This window comes from Rana temporaria, chromosome 4 (genome assembly GCF_905171775.1).
Source record: "Rana temporaria chromosome 4, aRanTem1.1, whole genome shotgun sequence".
In the NCBI taxonomy this organism is placed as follows: domain Eukaryota; kingdom Metazoa; phylum Chordata; class Amphibia; order Anura; family Ranidae; genus Rana; species Rana temporaria.
In genome coordinates this window covers 319,641,840-319,661,306 of record NC_053492.1, presented here as the reverse complement: position 1 = coordinate 319,661,306, position 19,467 = coordinate 319,641,840, and the positions used below count along the sequence as shown (strand labels likewise).

General features: G+C 44.1%; 1 protein-coding gene across 1 annotated transcript in view; it reads right to left on the bottom strand.

Moving 5' to 3' along the window:
- The window catches only part of URB2 (URB2 ribosome biogenesis homolog), a 154,942-nt gene that overhangs the window by 60,351 nt on the left and 75,124 nt on the right, over nucleotides 1-19,467 (bottom strand). The window contains 3 exon segments of the mRNA XM_040350681.1: nucleotides 6,302-6,352; nucleotides 6,354-6,413; nucleotides 17,468-17,628. Of these exon segments, the coding sequence (XP_040206615.1) occupies nucleotides 6,302-6,352; nucleotides 6,354-6,413; nucleotides 17,468-17,628 (272 nt within the window).

Genomic DNA, 19,467 nt, shown 5'->3' with positions numbered 1-19,467 from the left:
CCAGTGTGGCGATCCGAGGGGGGGCTGCGCTGATAAACATTCAGCGCGAACCCCCCCTGTCAGGAGAGCCGCCGATCGGCTCTCCTCTACTCGCGTCTGTCATCAACGGCTCTTCCTGTTTACATCGTGATCAGCCGTGATTGGACACGGCTGATCACGTGGTAAAGAGTCTCCGCCGGAGGCTCTTTACCGAGATCGGAGATGCAGGGTGTCAGACTGACACCCCGCATCACCGATCGCCGCGATGCGCGCCCCCATGGGCGCGCGCGGCATGAAATCCTGCAGGACATTCTAGAATGTCCTGTCAGGATTTCATAACCACTTTCTGGACGTAAATCGGCTATAGGCCGGGCAGGAAGTGGTTAATACAACATTATTTTACGCAAGAAAATCTTATGCATTATATTGGAAGAAACCTCATCCTCCTACGCTTATATATTGGAAACAATTGATAAATAATAATCTTCAACTGTATAAAGATACTTATAAGAATAGGGGTAGCCCTAGTAAGTATGGTCAAGTTTGGGCAAGGTGGTTGGATAAGCCATATACGGCATATAACAGAGGGAGGTAATTATTCATAGAAGGGATGTTCCATATATGGGATATTTGTGCTTAGAAATGATGTTAAAGCGGATCTCAGCCCTAAAGTGAAGTCGCGCTGATCGGCACCCTCCCCCCCTCCCGTGTCACATTTGACACCTTTCAGGGGGGAGGGGGGTGCAGATACCTGTCTAAAGACAGGTATTTGCACCCACTTCCGACCACACGTCACGGGCAAAAGACAGGTTTTTCCTGACTTCCCGTCTGTCCCCGTTGTGTGCTGGGAACACTCGGCTCCCAGCACACAGCGTGTGAGCCAATCGGCGGGCGCAGCACGACTCGCGCATGCGCCGTAGGGAACCGGGCAGTGAAGCCGAAGCGCTTCACTTCCTGGTTCCCTCACCGTGGATGGAGGGGGGAGCAGCAGGGTGACGAGCGATCGCTCGTCCTCTGCCGCGGACGCCGCTGGACTCCAGGTAAGTGTCCTAATATTAAAAGTCAGCAGCTGCAGTATTTGTAGCTGCTGGCTTTTAATTTTTTTTTTTTTTTGAGCGCACATCCGCTTTAATAATAGTGATAATCATTATAATTCTTCTTTATTTCTTGTTTTTGCTATATTGCTAGGGAGTGTAATGATTTCTCTTCTGGAAAAAAAGAAGGGAGAACCACATCTTGGTTCAAATGAAAACCTGACACTACCTTAGGTAGAAAAGTCAGATGAGGGCGCAAAACTACTCTATCCTTATGGTTAATCAAATATGGCTCTTTACAGGAAAGAGACGCTAATTATGGATACCCTTCTAGCCGAGGATATGACTACCAAAAAAAAAACTATTTCATAGTCAAAAGGACTAAGGGAATATAGAATAAAGACTCAAAGGGCTGCTTTTGTAATGCCGACAGAACCAGAATTCAAATCCCATGGACAAAAGGGAGGTTTAGCTGGAAGATTGACCCGTGTTACCCCCTGTAAAAAGGCCCGAACCAAAGAGTGCTTAGCTAGTGGCCTTTGAAACAATATTGAAAAGGCCAAAACCTGACCTTTGATAGTACTCAAGGCCAGCTTCATATGTAGACCCAATTGTAGAAAGTCCAGAATTCTGCTTATGACATTACTTAAGAGGATGCCAACCTCTAGCTTCACACCAAGACACATATGCCTTCCAAACTCTATAGTATATGACTCTGGAAGTCGGCTTCCTTGCATTAATTAGGGTAAACTCTACTGGACCAGAGAGTACCTGACTCCTTAGAATGTGGGATTCAATAGCCAAACCATCAAATTTAGAGTCTGTAAGGAAGGGTGGAATATTGGGCCTTGTGAGAGTAGGTCTCGACAAGGTGGAAGGGTCCATAGGCCATGGCGGGACTACAAAAATCACTGGTTTTCCCTCCGTCCTGATCCTCCGAAGGAGTCATGGTAATGGCTAAATTGGGAGAAAACCTACTCCAAGGGGTTACCAGCGCATCCATCCCGCATGCAAGTGGGTGCCTTGTGCGTGACACAAAGTTGTTCACCTTTTTGATGAATCTGGATGCCAATAAATCTATGTTTGGGATCCCTCATCTTTAAAATATGGCTAGGAAGATGTCGGGGTGAAGCAAGCACTCCCCCGGATACAACTGCTGGCGACTTAAGAAGTCCGCCTGCCAATTCTCTATTCCTGGAATATGCATGGAACATGCTCTTTTGCCCAAACCAGGATCTGATTCACCTCCCTCTGGGCAGCACGACTCCAGGTGCCCCCTTGATGATTGATATAAGCCACAGCTGTGGCATTATCGGATTGAACCCCGACAGGGCAACCCTGTAAGTTGAGCGTCCAGGCCCTCAGGGCCGCCCGAATTTCCAAGATGTTGATGGGCAAGGTCTTCTCGCAACTAGACCACTTGCCCTGAAGAGTCAAGTTTCCTAGGACTGCTCCCCAACCTAAAAGACTGACATCTGTTGTCACTACTTTCCAAACAACTGGACAAAACGACTTCCCTCTTTTCAGATTTTTGGGCACCAACCACCAACAGAGGCTTTGACGTACCTCTGGGGACAAAGTCATCTGGAAGTCCAAAGCTTGGACCTTTTTGTTCCAGACGGAGAGGATGCCGTTTTTCAACATCCTTGAACTAAATTGGGCATAAGGGATGGTTTCGAATGAGGCCACAATCTTCCAAAATCACCACATGCAAAGGCGAATGGAGGGATCTTTTTTCACCCCGACTACCTGGACCATAAAGAGATGACCTTTGCCTGGGGCAAAAAAAAAAACTGTTGGTCTGCATCTATGACCAGTACTAAATATTCCAACCTTTTTACCGGCTGCAGGGCTTTTTCCCAATTGAGAACCTAACCTAAAGATTCCAGATACTTTACGGTGCTGCATACTGCCTGGTTTAGGCTGGGTATCGACTGATCCACCAGCAGTAGATCGTCTAAGTAAGCCATTATTGTTTCCCCTTGAGCTCTTAGCTTGGCCAAAAGTGGGGCCAGAATCTTTGTGAACACCAGAGGTGCCGTGGCTAGCCCGAACTGATAATGGTGCTGTTCCACTACAAACCGTAAGAGTCTCTGGTGAGCAGGAAAAATAGGCACATGAAGATATGCGTCCTTGATGTTGATTGACGTTAGCAGCTCTCCCCAATAGGGTGGAGACCACCGACTGGATTGACTCCATGCGAAAGGGGCAGAATTTTAGGAACCGATTAAGACTTTTGAGGTCTAGGCTAGGTCGGACGTCTCCGTTTGGCTTTGGTATTGTAAGAAGGTTTGAATAAAACCCCAAGCCGTGCTCCCCTACAGAAACCTTTGTAATTACCCCCTGGGAGTCCTTCTCTTTACTGCATCATTTGGAACCCTTGATCTCAGGAAACGAGGTGGAGGAATTTCTCGCAACTCCAGCTTGTAAACTACAGACACAGTGGAGAGAACCCAACTGTACTGAATTTCCAGCTGCCAAGTCTCTGAGAACAACCGAAGCCTTCCCCCCACGGAATCGAGTGGGGGCATCCCTTCATAAGGCGGACTTGAAGCTCTGCTTAGGCAGTTTACGACCCCAGGTTTTTTTTGTGGCCTTGGGCTTGACCCTGAGTTTTCCCTCCAGGCACCGACTGCAGAGGCCATCGGGCCTGTCTATAGGCTGGAGTTCCTGGGACTGGAGAGGAAGAGTGTTTAAAAGAGGGACGCCTGCTCCTTCTTTTAACTGGCAATAAAGTACTCTTCCGGTTAGAAATTCTATGGATATATTTGTCCAAATCATCCCCGAACAATCGTTCACCATGAAAGGGAAACCCAGCCAAAAGCTTCAAAGAACCGAAGGAAGAGACAGGCCTCCCCACTGGCTCTGTTAAGGGCAATTTAAATACCGCACAAACCATCAACCTTTCAGACTGAGGCTGAAAAACACGTCGGAATGGCCCTCTTCCTGGTCCCCTGAGGGTAAGTCTACCTCCTCCAGGTACAGCTGCTCTGCTGCTAGGGAGCCTGAGGGGGAAGAGGAGGATCTGCCACGCTTCTTACTAGGATGGGAAGATGTGAACAATGCTGTCAACCTCACTTTTAACCCCCCCAGGGCTGAGGCCAAAGCCTCCTCTCTGTAACAAACACAGGAGCAGTTGGACTGAGGGCAGCAACAGCACCTAACAGCCCCGATGGCTCACCCTGGGCAAATAAGTCTGACTCATCAGGGGAGGAAGGAATTATGGAGGCATGACCGGGATTCTCAGAGCCTGATGGTGATACCCTTGTGTGTTTAGGAAGCTTGGCCCCAGCACTTCTGAAAGGCATAGTCCTAAGCACAAAAGCAGAGGTACTTATACCCAAACTTGCATCCACTGCTTAGCTATAGTCCAGAGCAATGCTGCTATTAAAAGTCAGCCTGATGCAGAAAACAATGTGTCTATGGGGATGCCTGTATACCAGTCTGTATGCCTTTACAACCTCTGCCGTGTCCCTCTGTCGGCCAGAATGCTTGCACACACAAATGCCGCGTACACACGGTGGGAATTTCCGACAAGAAAAGTTTAATGTCGTGTATGTAGGCCCCATCTGACTTTTTCTGTCGGAGTTTCCGAAGTTCTCAAATTTTCAGACGGGAAAAGTTCTTGTCGGAAATTCCGATTGTCTGTATGCTCAGAATTCGACGCATGCTCGGATTTATTGAACTTCATTTTTACCAGCTTGTTGTAGTGTTGTACGTCACCGCGTTCTCGACGGTCGGAATTTTGTGTGACCGTGTGTATGCAACACAAGTTTGAGCCAAAATTCAGTCGGAAAAAAATCCACAGTTTTCTTGTCGGAATTTCCAATCGTGTGTAAGCGGCATTAGAGGAAGTTTGTCTATCTTTTCCCGATTTGGAGAATTCTTGAAGGGAACTGGATGTTGTGCATAGTCTAGGGCTAGTTGATCTTTCGATAAGGTGTAATTCTTGTAGATTGTTTTGTATAATTGGACACCAAATACTTGGACACCCAAGTTTGGCCGTTTAAAAAAAAAAAAAGAAAGATGAGCAAGGGTAAAAAATAAAATAAAAGATTAATTAGCTATTAACAACTATACTGTAATGCCCTGTACACACGATAGGAATTTCTGATGGGATAAAATCCGATGGAATTTTCCGTCGGAACGCGGTGACGTAAAAGACGACGAGCCGAGAAAAATGAAGTTCAATGCTTCCGAGCATGCGTCCACTTGATTCTGAGCATGCGTCGTTTTTTCTCCGTCGGAGTTCCACACAGACGATAGGAGTTTCCATCGGAAAAAAATAAAACGTGTTCAATTTCTAAACTCTGACGAAAAAAGTCAGATGGGGCCCACACGCGGTCAGAATATCCAATTAAAACATTCTGTGTACAGGGCATAAGGCGAGTATAAATACCTACAGGTAACACCCAGGGAAAAATGTATTTAAAAAAGGAAACTGCCAATAATAAAGTAGGAAAATAGTGTTATTGATAAACAGGATCTTTAAATATATAACAATAGAAGTACTTCAATTAAAAAAAATAACTAGATTTTTCTCTAAGATTAATTTAGGTAAATAAGGTTATAATCGAGACAATACTGTATGTATCTCACTGGCTTAGTTAAAGCGGAGGTCCGGCTTAAAAAAAATAAAATAAAAGTCAGCAGCTACAAACACTGTAGCTGCTGACTTTTAATAAGGACACTTACCTGTGCAGGGTGCCCGCGATGTCGGTAGCCGAAGCCGAGCAATCGCTCAGCTCTCGGCTGCCCCGTCGCCATCCTCGGTGAGGGATACAGGAATTTAAGAGTTGCGGCTTCACTGCCCGATTCCCGAGCCACAAAGCTAAAATCATCTCAAACTGTATTTTGAACACGACAGTGAGTTAGTTCACTGTACTCCAATGACCTCTACCACCAGATCTCAATCCAATAGAGCACCTTTTGGATGTGGTGGAATGGGAGATTTGAATCATGTATGTGCAGCCGACAAATCTGCAGCAACTGCATGATGCTATCATGTCAATATGGACCAAAATCTCTGAGGAATGTTTCCAACACCTTGTTGAATCTATGCCACAAAGAATTAGGGCAGTTCTAAAGGCAAAAGGGGGTTTAACCCGGTACTAGCAAGGTGTACCAAATAAGGTGACCGGTGAGTCTACATACATCATATAATCAGTGAAACCATTGCTATTATAAAAATCTATTTATAGATTTGCACACATAACACACTATATAGGTCACAAAATATACATATACAGAACATATAGTAGCAGATTAATATATATAATATTACTCACAACAAGTGCTGTCATGATCTGAGAGGTGGTAAACCAGAAACACTTTTCCTTTGTCTTCTTCTAAAGGGCAATTAAGTAGCAGTTTGGTTATTGCGATGCCAGCAGCAATTTCCTGTAAAAAAATAATCTTAACCTGTTTATATAGTCAAATTAGAATTTTTATTTCAGGTGAACAGATTACCAAAAATGTAATCTGCCATCAATTCATTGGGTCCCGTTTCACCAATTTGTTTAAGCTTTCATAAGTATTTAAAAACACTAGGCCAACCCTCTCTCAAGACATTTGTATATCAAGCATTTCGGACACCTACAAAAGTATCTTCCCCACTTCCCCGCATACAGACGGTCGTTGTTTGTGATGAAAAAAAACGACGTTTTAAAAAAAGTCATTTAAAATGATAGTGTGTGGACAAAACGTCGTTTTAGGTCTTAAAAAAAAAACGACAAAAAAAAATTCGAACATGCTTGAATTTTTTGTGTCGTTTTTCAAAATGTCGTTTTTTACTTCACAGAAATTGACCGTGTGTAGCAAAAAACTATGTTTAAAACGACGTTTTTACACCCGCGCATGCCCAGAAGCTAGTTATGAAGCAAGCTTCAATGGAAAAAAGTGGTGAAACGTAACCTCGCTTTGCTAGAGCATTGTGAAAAAACGATGGTGTGTAGGCAACTTCGTCTTTGAAAATGATGTTTCAAAAACGTCGTTTTATTTCATGATTTAAACGTCGTTTTTTTTTTCATCACAAAAAACGACCGTCTGTACGCGGCATAATAGCTGGTTACCCAGAGGGAGAGAAATGTGAGCAAGGGCAATTAACATCCCAGCTAGAGGCATTTAAAGCTGTATTCAAAGTTCAAATCCTAACATCAGTAAACATGTTTAAATTTATTAACATTACACACAAAAAAAAACATGGTTGCTTTGCTTCATAGCTTACAGTGTCTCTTGCCAATCCTCTTGTTATGAACTTGAATTGTACACCTTTTGGTGCCAAGTCTCTCGTAACAAGATGTAGCAATCGCTAGAGAGAATTTGTGAAGACTTTGTATAAAAAAAAAAACACACTTTAAATTCAGGTATCTAATCTGCAGTCTTTGTAGGTGTTCAGTCTGCCTGGATCCAACATCATTCATCCTTTCTCAATTGACCAGAATTATTTTTATATCAGTTCACCTTTAACCACTTAGTAACCGCCCTATAGCCAAAATACGGCTACAGGACGGTTCCTTAACTCTAGGAGGGCGTCAATGTACGTCCTCCCAGAGAGTGAGTTGTGCGCACCCGAGCGGGCGCGCACACGCGATCGCCGGGTCCACGGGGCCCGCAGCAACAGCAATCGCGGTAAGGAGCCAATGGAAGCGGCTCCTTACCACGTGATCGCGCCGTCCAATGACGGCGCGATCACAATTGTAAACAAATCCTGCGGCTGGGTCACCTGCAGGTCATCTCTATCCTCTCCTCACAAACCGTTTGCAGCGTGAGAGAAGGGGAGAGAGATTTTAGTGAAGAAAAGTAAGTGCCAGCAGTGCCCAGCAGTGCCCCATCTGTTCCCCCATCTGTGCCCCAGCAGTGCCATCTGTACCCCAGGCAGTGCCATCTGTGCCCCACTAGTGCCATCTGTGCTACACCAGTGCACACCAGTGCCACAACACTGCCACATCAGTGCCACCTGTGCCAATCAGTGCCCGCCTGTGCCCACGAGTGCCGCCTGTGCCCACGAGTGCCGCCTGTGCCCACGAGGCCGCCTGTGCCCACGAGTGCCGCCTGTGCCCACGAGTGCCGCCTGTGCCCACGAGTGCCCGCCTGTGCCACGAGTGCCGCCTGTACCAAACCAGTGCCGCACCCAGTGTCATCTGAGCCACACCAGTGCCGCCTGTGCCTCATCAGTGCCGCCTGTGCCCATCAGTGCCACCTGTGCCCATCAGTGCCATCCTGTGCCCATCAGTGCTCATCTGCACCCCACCAGTGCTGCCTGTGCCCCACCAGTTCCACCTGCACCACTGCAGTGACGCCTGTGCCCACCAGTGCCGCCTGCTAATCAGTGACCCCAGAGCCACAGCAGTGCAACCAGAGCCACACCAGTGCCACATTTGCCCGTCAGTTACACCTGCGCCACTGCAGTGCCACCAGTGCCCACCAGTGTTCTGCAGTCCAGCCTCACTAGCCACCAGTATGGCAAACATTTTTTTTACCACCGAGCAGGCCTTCCAGAAACTATGGGCGTCTGATGACAGCTGCGAGGAGTCTCTGTCCGATACCGATTCGGCCTATGAGCCCGTAACAGGAAGCGGGTCTGATACGGATTCAGAGGAGGAACCTGTGCCCGTTAAAAGAAGGCGTTCTGGCGTGGAGCAGCCTACTACTAGTGCAGTGCCGTCCACCTCGCGAGCAGTGCCGTCCACCTCGCGAGCAGTGCCGTCCACCCCGCAAGCAGTGCAACAAAGGTCAGGCACCAGTAGGGTGTCCTCTCTGCCCCAAAGGGATAGGGGCCATGCCAGCCTTCCCTATGGCCTTCAAAACCCCCTGTGGCTGCCTTCGAATTCTGGAGCATCAAGTATCCCCCCTTTCACCGCCCAACCAAGTGTACAGGTGAACACCGATAATTTTGACATGATTGATTTTTTTCATTTAGTTTTTACAGAAGAATTATTGTCATCTATTGTGGCCCAGTGCAACCTCTACGCTCAGCAATTTATTGTAAGCAACCCCGATTCCAGCTAATGCCCGCCCCTTTGTGTGGAGAGACCTGACCGTAGAGGAGTTTAAAATATTCTTAGGCCTGACCTTCAATATGGGTCTCTCAAAAAAAAAAAACAAAGGGTACTCCTATTGGTCTACCAAAGCCCATCCAACCAACATGCCAGTCTTCTCATCCCGTATGCCCAGATCCTGATACTTTATTATTCTATGATTCCTCCACTTAATGACAACACCCAGTGCCCTACCCGAAATGACCCTGCTTTTGACAAATTATTTAAAATTCGGCCACTTCTAAAAAAAAAATCTGAAAAATTCCCCCAGTTATATACCCCTCAACAAAAATATATCATAGACCGAGTCCCTTGTGAAATTCCACGGCAGGCTGGGCATCAAACAATTCATCCCCAGCAAAAGGGCCCGATATTGGGGTGAAGATGTACCAACTGTGTGGACCGAGACACGGGGTACATCTACTCCTCATTGTATTCGAAGGGAAGGCTCCCAACTACATCCCCCCGAATGCCCCGAATACATCGGAACAAGTGGAAAAGTCGTCTGGGAGCTTATCTACCCGCTCCTTGGAAAGGGATAACACCTTTACGTGTGACAATTTTTATACCAGCTTGCCCCTGTTTAGAAATCTTTACCGGAGAGACACCCCAGCATGTGGCACAGTAAGAATAAACAGAAAGGGCTTCCCCCCAAAAATTGTTGAATCAGAAGCTAAAGACGAGAGAGACGACGTCTTTACGGGAACCAGGAGCTATTGGCTGTCAAGTCATCTACGTGGAAGCCCCCAAAAGAGCGGCCCAGTGCAGAAACCATCTTGTGTCTACGAATACAATTTATGGGTGGCGTAGACTTCAATGACCAGATGATTAGAACCCCATCTTCCCTCCAGAAAATCCCGTCATTCGGTACAAAAAGTGTCCATTACTTTTTCAGTTTGGTCTTCTATAACTCTTATGTTATCTACAAAAAAGCAACACAGAATCCCGTTCCATATCTACTCTACCAAGAAGACGTTATCACCGCCCTTTTGTTCCCCTGAAATGCCACCAGACATTCTTTGCACTGATTGCGTGAGCAGACTTCACGAACGGCACTTTCCTGAACAAAATCCCCCCCCGTCGAACAGGTGCCAGCCCGTCAGGAAGAAATGCCGGGTGTGCGCCAGAGGAGGAGTCAGAAGAGACACAACAGTTTATTGTCCCGATTGTCCCTCCCAAACCATGGCCTCCTGTTTAGTGTGCATGTTTCCCGCGATACCACACTACTGAAATTACTTAGGTAACACAAGAATTCAAATTCCCTGTCATTTTTCCTCCACACCCCTTATGCCACTGCACTCTACATACCTCTGCCTTCTCTGGAACCGACCCTGGACTGTTATACGACCACGATTTTGCCTAATGCTAAAAATACCTCTGCTTTCTCTGGAACTGACCCTGGCTCTTGTTATACGACCACGCTTCTGCCTAACGCTTAACTGTACCTACCTCTGCCTGCTCTGGAATTGACTCTGGACTGTTTGACCACGTTTTTTGCCTGCCCCTTGGATTGATCTTTTACCCTGCTATGCTAGTGGGAACACAGGGGTCTCACACATGTGAGGGGCTCCAGAATTGTTTTTTCTGATGAAAAAACACATTTTTTTAGTTTTCTCATTCCCAGATTAGGGTCTGGTTGCCCGGAGGCTTCAAAGAGATTTGGGTGGAGAAGCCTGTACCCCCTGTCCCCATGTCTTTCCTGGCCTTACTACCAGGACCAATATTTTGGCAAGCTGGCTATGTACCCGACTATGAAACAATATTCCTGCCTGCTGCCTGGACAATTCCATTCATTGTCGCTGACCACGTCCCTGCCTGCTGCCTGGATCAAGGGCTCTCCTCCTGTGGACAATTGCACTACTAAAAACACAGGTAATCCTTTTTTTTTGTACCCATTATCTCAGCAGAATGTATTTTTAGGGTGTAACTCTTGGAATGTACATGCTGTGTTAGAAATATGAAGGGCCTTCAAAATGTGATAGATTGTCAGGAAACTTGGATGTGTAATTTGTGTCCCCTACAACACCTGATGGTGCTTCTTGGATGTTGGGTCTCTATGTGGCCAGGCTGTGTAAAAGTCTCACACATGTGGTATCGCCATACTCAGGAGGAGCAGCAGAATATATTTTGGGGTGTAATTTTTGCTATGTACATGCTATGTGTTGGAAATATCTATAAATGGACAACTTTGTGTAAGAAAAAATGCGTTTTCATTTTTTTTCCACATTTTCCAAAAACATCTGCAAAAAAATTAACTGTTCAAAAGACTCATTATGCCTCATAGATTATATGTTGGGGTGTTAGCTTTCCAAAATGGGGTCACTTTGTGGGCGTTTCCCATTGTCCTGGTGCTCCAGGGCCTTCAAAAGTGTAATAGGTGGTTGAGAGATTAGATGTGTAATTTATGCTCCTAGAATGCTTGAAGTTGCTACTTCGGTGTTGGGCCTCTGTATGTGGCCACGCTGTGTAAAAGTCTCACACATGTGGTATCGCCATACTCAGGAGGAGCAGCAGAATATATTTTGGGGTGTCATTTGTGGAATCTACATGCCATGTGAGAGAAATAACCTGTTATAATGACAATATTGGTATGAAAAAAAAAAATCTTAATTTTGCAAAGAATTGTGGGAACAAATGACAACTTCAAAAAACTAACTATGACTCTTACTAACTACCTTGGAATGTCTACTTTCCAAAAAGGGGTCATTTGGGGAGTATTTGTACTTTATTGGCTTGTTAGGGTCTCAAGAAATGAGAGAAGCTGTCAGTACTTCAGGTGTGATCAAATTGTTAAATTTTCAGAAATTGGTACCATAGCTTGTAGACCCTATAACTTTCACCCAGACTAAATAATATCCATTTTTTTTTATTTTTTTACCAAAAATATGTAGCAGTATGCATTTTAGGCCAAATGTATGAGGAAAAATTACTTTTTTACAAAATGATATGATAGAAATGAATAAAAATTAATTTTTTTATAAAATTTTCGTTCTTTTTTTATTAATAGCGGAAAAAAAACGCAGAGGTGATCAAATACCACCAAAAGAAAGCTCTATTTGTGGGAAAAAAAGGACAAAAGTTTCATTTGGTTACAGTGTTGTATGACTGAGTTATTGTCATTCAAAACGTGAGAGCACCGAAAGCTGAAAATTGGTCTGGTTATTAAGGGTGTTTAAGTGCCCAGTTGTCAAGTGGTTAATGTTGGTCCGCAGGTCCTTCTACCATGCCTGGTGTAGAGATTGCTGAGGCCCTGTCCGTAAGCTAAAAACAAAAGACCAAGGAATTTCTGCTAAGAAATAGGGAGTTCTTCTCTGATCTTCCAGAGGCAACTTCAGTAATAAAGCACAATGTTGTGACCGAGCCAGGGATGAATCCCAGAAGCTCAACGCCAAGTAGTCTCATAGGAAATAAAGAAGATGTTGGATTTTGATGTAATAGAAATTGACACCCGAGGGGCCTATTAGATATAGCAAAAGAGACCTGGGAACAAGAGGCAACCCCACTCAAAAGTGTAGTGGAACACATTGCTCAATGCAAGACTGGATTGGAAAAGTCATGCCCATTGTTAAGTCCCACTTGCAACAGGCTCAGGCTAGAGTCTATAACCGTTCAGCCAGGGTCCGAACCTTTAACCCCGGTGACAGAGGCGAAATAGCAAGGGCCATACGAGGTTGTAGAACAGGTGGGGGAAGTTAACTATAGAGTACATCAGCCGGGCAAAAGGAAGCCCTACCAAATCTACCATGTCAATCTATTGAAGCCCTGGAAAGACAGAGAATCCCTTATTGTCCAAGCACCCTTGGCGATGACTACCGCAGGTCCTTCTACCATGCCTGGTATAGAGATCGCTGAGGCCCTGTCCATAAGCCAAAAACAAGAGACCAATGAATTTCTGCTAAGAAATAGGGATCTTCCAGAGGTAACTTCAGTAATAAAGCATGATACTGTGACCGAGCCAGGGGTGAAAGTTAACTTAAAATCTTATTGCATCCCAGAAGCTCAATTCCAAGTAGTCTCAGAGGAAATAAGGAGGATGTTGGATCTTGATGTAATAGAAGAATCCCACAGTGAGTGGTGTAGTCCAATCATCCTTATTCCCAAGCTGGATGGAAGCATCCAAATTTGTAATGATTTCCGAAAGTTAAATGAGGTGTCAAAATGTAACGCTTACCCAATGCCCAGGGTAGATGAGTTAATTGAGTGTCAAGGACATGCTCGATACATCCTTCCTTACGAAGGAGTATTGGCAAATACCTCTTACAGAATGTGCAAAAGAGAAGACAGCATTTTCCACTCCCGAGGGGGGCTCTGGCAGTATAAGAGGATGCCATTTGGCCTACATGGGGCCCCAGCCACTTTCAGTGGATGCTGGATCGCATCCTTAAACCCCACCAAGCCTATGCATCTGCGTATTTAGATGACGCAGTAATTTTTAGCGCAGACTGGGAGAGACACTTACCTAAAGTGCAGGCTGTTATTAACGCCCTCCGTTGTGAGGGTCTGACAGCCAATCCTAAAAAGTGTGCTGTGGGATTAGAGGAGGCCCGGTATTTAGGGTACATTATTGGCAGGAGGATAGTAAAACCCCAAGTGACAAATATCCAGGCAATCCAAAGCTGGCCAAGACCCATGAATAAAAAAAAAAAAAAAAAAAAAACAGGTCAGGGCTTTTTTGGGGTTTGTAGGCTACTACAGAAGGTTTGTCCCCAATTTTGCTACATTGACCGCTCCCCTTACGGATCTTACCAAGGGGGGGGGGGGGGGGGGGGAAGTCCTCAGTGGTAACTTGGTCCCCAGAAGCTGAGAAAGCGCTCCAGAACCTAAAGACAGCCCATGTGTAATATCCCTGTCTTAATCACCCTGGATTACCACACAAGAATTTGTAGTGCAGATGGATGCTTCAGAAGTGGGGTTAGGTGCAGTGTTGTCCCAAGTGCTGAATGGGGAGGAACACCCCATAGAGTTCTTAAGCAGAAACTTTACCCCTGCTGAAAAAAGATACGCCATTGTAGAATGGGAATGTCTAGGATGGCTCAAATAAGGAGAAACATGCAAGTTACCAGATGGTTCTTGGCTTTACAGAATTTAAAATTTTTAGTAGAACATAGACCAGGTAGCCAACAAGCTAACGCTGATGCCCTCTCCCAGAGTTTACAGTCTGTTTGCCCAAGGTGCTCACCCCCTGAGTTTGAGCGGGCGGAGGAGGGGGGATATGTAGTTGGGGTGCCTGTGAAATAGGTTAAAATGACAGGAAAAATAATTGATGGGATGTATGTTTCTCCATGGATTCTGCTTGGAAGCACTGGAACTTAATTTTTCTCAGCACGTCGTCGTGTTTTACGTCACCGCATTGGACTCGATCGTTTTTTTTAACTGATGGTGTAGGCACATCAGACCATCAGTCAGCTTCATCTGTTAACCAATGAAACGGTCCCTTCAGTCCGTTCTCATCGATGGACTGATCGGAGTACAAGGGCTTTAGATTTGCAATCTGGGATGATACCCAGCAAAGACTTCAGGGCAAAGAAAGATAGTTCTTTATCCTGTATTGGTAATGCCCGTTCAGGGGCTGGTTTTATTGGGGGGTCTGATAGAGCTCTGGGTGGACAGACTCCCAAGGTCCGTGGACCGCAGTTTAATGATTTATTTGCGGTCTTTATTAACGCCCTCGCTCTCAGAGAGTGTGTGTGTCCTCCATGTGAGGGGCAATTGATGAGCATGGCTGCTTATTTCCTGACTTTGGATACAAGTTTTTGCAATTTGTAAGGACACTTACTAAAAACCAAGGGACTGTTCAGACTACGGGACACAGTAAGGCTCGGTAGAGCAGAAGTTTATTTTGTTGATTTGATGGCAAGATGCTTTTCTCTGTTTGGGAATGTCCTGTGATTAAACATAATTGTTTTCCTAAAGAAACTGTGAGTGTGTCCCCTGCATTGAGTCCTGATTCCCCTACAAGGGGTATAACAATGTAATAATTAAAAGAGAAGTATGTTTTTTTGATCATACTTGCCTATGAGGGATTGCAGGGCATCTGTCCCCCGCCGTCTCTGCACTGAGAACCCGAGCCACCAAACATAGCCGATGGCTCGGTTTTTCCACAGATCCCGAGAGGAGAGATGAACATTCCACCAATCAATTCATTAATTCACAGCACCGTTCACTCATACTCCTCCCCACAGACGCATATCAATTGACTGTGCTTAATCATAGAGTGGAGAGAGCTGGGGAAGATTACATTTAAACAAATTCAGGTACATTAGTGCCGGGTGTAACGTAAGCCGTTTACTTTACACCGCCGCAAGTTTCCAGTTTTAGTGCCCGATCCACAAGCACTTACTGAAACTTGCGGCGGTGTATCGTAAATTCGTGCGGCGCAAGGCGGTCCAAATCGAATGGGCGGCTAACATTTAAACATCCTCCTATCTATATCGAACGGTTGTTCGCAACGAAAAACGAAAATAAAGCATTTGTTTATGTCTGATCTTTTTGGTTTTCGTATTCTGCGCTTTACGAAAATACCTGAAATTCGGACGAAAATGCATTCGGATGAAAAACGAATGCACATGTCTAGATAGGGTCGCCAGAAGAGGAGGATGGGGCCACTTTGTGCAAAACGAACTGCAAAGTGGAGGTAAGTATGGACATGTTTGTTATTTATTTAGTTTTTTTAAACACAAAGCTTTACAATCACTTCAAGATTTGTTCCTGTTGGCACATTTGCACTATATTATGTATATACACACGTTTATGTTTATACAGGTGTAATTACTATCCCTGCACATTTGACAAATCTATAGTGTTACACTGACACTTTACTTGCTTTTTTGCACATTCATAGGGCTGCACTTTATATTTAACCTATATAACATGAAGACCTTTATGAAAGATTTTTGGAAGATTTTTGAAACTTTTTGTTCAAACCCTGGAATACAATTCAAGTAACACTGTACTTCTCAAAACAGTAGAAATATGTATTTCTGCCCACATGGAGGCACTGCAGGGGAAAGGGGCCAGTTTGGTTTGTTTGTGGGCCTCCATCTTGTCCCTCTAAAGTTTGGGTGATCTATTGGGATACTGTAGGATGATGGTTTATTTACTCTCAGGCCTTAATTTCTAGGTAAGAGGGTCAAGTTGTCTGACAAATTAGTCTGATCCAGCTGTCTGTCCAGGTATCTGGGTGGATCCTGACCATATGGTCGCGATCTTTCCCCAGCCTGGATCAGCTCTGTGACCTCAGCCTGCTGTCAGCTGAAAACAGGTTACAGGAGTGCAGGCCCGAACATCTAAAAACCCAATTTAAAGGAGACGTACAGCCAAAGCTTCTTTGGCTGTACTTCTCCTTTGAATCTGGGTTTTCAGAAGAGCGGCTTCATTCTTGCTTTTGCTGCTATAAATCTCTCATCTAGAGAAGGGGCCAAGGGCCTACAGGGATTAGCAAATGCCCCCTCACTTATAAAAGTGGGGGAGCACCTCTGAGGTTTTAGCAGACTTCTTACTCCCAAACTTGAGGGTGGCTGGAGAATCAGGCTTAGAAGACTTTTCCATGTCTACTTCAGGAGCAGAGAGATGGAAAAGAACTACACTGAGGCAGGTGGACAATCTACGTGACCTGCCATGTATTTGTTTGGTGTCCGGGTCCCCCATCTCCCAAGGTTATGCTCACATGCTGTCCTTGCGATAGAGTGATATAAGGACAGAAGTGGTGGGTTCTCTCTATGACGAGGACAGAGACATCAACCAAAGTTGTAGAGTGAGAAGGGGTTTAGAACATCTTTTCTGGGTATTAGTGCTGTGTCTCCTGACCCAGTTGACACATACACAAGTGTCAATGGAGAACAGGAATGTACTTTTAAGTCTTGTAATACTGTCATCTATTTTAAGAGATATCTGGTTTGTCCACCTAAGATGTTTCATCATAAAAACTTCTCTCTGTGCAATGCAAGGTGCTAGAAACCAAACAATACACATTGTAGTGAAAAAATGCACAGTAGGACTAAATGCAATTTTGATTACCGAGTGGAAAATGATTTACCATTTGTGACAATGTTGTGGTAGAAAACGTTATGAAAAGCTCCCAAACTGCCAATTGTATGCCATCTAAGAGAAAGGATACCAATTTGCCTTTGTTTTTTCAACCCAGATGTTTAAGCCCTTCACACCCACAAAATTGCTCCCCTGTATCGTTTTATTGAAATACTGCACCAAATAAAAGCCCCACATGTCCTTTAAAAACGCACTCAGATTATTTAAATATTTAAATTAGGCATAAAGTTATTGTCAGGTTAAATGACACATGCAGATGCTTGGCCTGGCCATCTAGGGCATCAATGAGCAATGATCATGAAATGTTAACTGCCTGCAAAAAAAAAATTTAGCTTTAAATTTACCACTTAAGATAGGAAAAATGTTAACCTTATTGTTGTTTTCCCACAGGTTGTAAACTTCTAGTCCTTGAAGTGTAGATTGTAGAACGGTATTAAATTCTTCACAGCTACAACGCTCCATCATCTGATTGAATAAGTCGTTTAGCTCCCTTTCTATGCTCTGAACAATCTCATTATTGATCCAGGGACCTAAGACAAGAAAGTATTAGGCAAGTGTACACTATAAAAAAAAAAAAAAAAAAAAAAAAGAGATGTCTCTCTCTCTCTCCCCCACACGCACAGTGTATGCACATGAGGGAGCAGGAAAAAGACAGACAAAGAAGCGATGAATCATAGAATTTGAGCAAAGCACATACAGCGAGTAAAATAAATATTGAACACATCGCCATTTTTCTAGGTAAATATAATTCTGAAAGTTCTATTGACATGAAATTTTCACCACATGTCGATAATAACCCATGCAATGCATATATACAAAGAAACCAAAACAAATAAGTCACAAAATTAAGTTATGTGTAAAGAAATGGAATGAAACAGGGAAAGAGTATTGAACAGATGAAGAAAGGGAGGTGCAAAAAGGAAATGGAAAGCCAAAACACCAGATGAATATATCAGTTATCAGAAAGCAATCTTGCCCCTTTTCAGTGCAATTAATATCAGCTGGTTCAGTCTCAACTGATGACCTATAAAAAGGTGTCTCATTACCAAGGTGTCACACAAGAAAATTCTAATGATGGGTAAAAGAAAATAACTTTCAGGCCTTCACAACTTCACTGTTGCAAAACATACTGATGGGGATTGGTTACAGAAGGATTTCTAACTTCTGAATGTTCCAGTAAGCACTGATGGGGCCATAATCCAGAAGTGGAAAGAACTTCATTTCACCATAAAACGGACAAATTCTGACAGAGTAAAAATAATTATCAGAAGAGTTGTCCAAGAGCCAAGGACCATTTGTGGAGAGCTTTAGAAAGACCTGGAATTAGCAGGTACAATTGTTTAAAAAAAATAAAAATAAGGCATGCACTCAACCGTCATGTCCTGTATGCACGCTCATAACGCAAGACTCCATTGCTGAAGAAAAAGCATTGTTAAAGCTTGTTTAAAGTTTGTTGCACAACATTTAGACAAGCCTGTAAAATACTGGGAGAATATAATCTGGTCAGATGAGACCAAAATTGAACTCTTTGGATGCCATAATACACCACATGTTTGGAGGGTCAAATGGCACTGCACATCACCCCAAAAACACCATACCAACAGTAAAGTTTGGAAGGTGGGAAGATCATGGTGTGGGGCTGTTTTTCACCATACGGTCGGTACTGGCAAAATTCATGTCATTGAAGGAAGGATGAATGGAAAAATGTACAGATCATCTTGATAAAAAATCTGTTGCCATTTACCAGGATTGATGAAAATAAAACGAGGGTGGACATTTCAGCAAGACAATGATTCCAAACACAAAGCCAAGGAAATTCTCAATTGATTTTCAAAGAAAGAAAATAAAGTTGCTAGAATGTCCCAGCCAATCACCTGACTAGAAAATCTATGGAAAGAACTAAAGATCAGAGTTCATAGAAAAGGCCCATGGAACCTTCATGATTCTGATGCCGCGTACACACGATCATTTTTCGGCATGAAAAAAATGTTGTTTTTAAAAAATGTAATTTAAAATGATTGTGTGTGGGCTTCACATCATTTTCGGGTTCTGAAAAATGACAAAAAAAAAATATTCGAACATGCTGCTTTTTTTAACATCGTTTTTAAACTATGTAGTTTTTCGGGTTGTAAAAAATGATCGTATGTGGGCTAAAATGACGTTAAAAACCAGCGCATGCTTAGAAGCAAGTTATGAGACGGGAAGCGCTCGTTCTGGTAAAACTACCATTCGTAATGGAGTAAGCACATTCATCACGCTGTAACAGACAGAAAAGCGCAAATCGTCTTTTACTAACACGGAATCAGCTAAAGCAGCCCAAGGGTGGCGTCATCCGCATGGAACTTCCCCTTTATAGTGCCGTCGTAAGT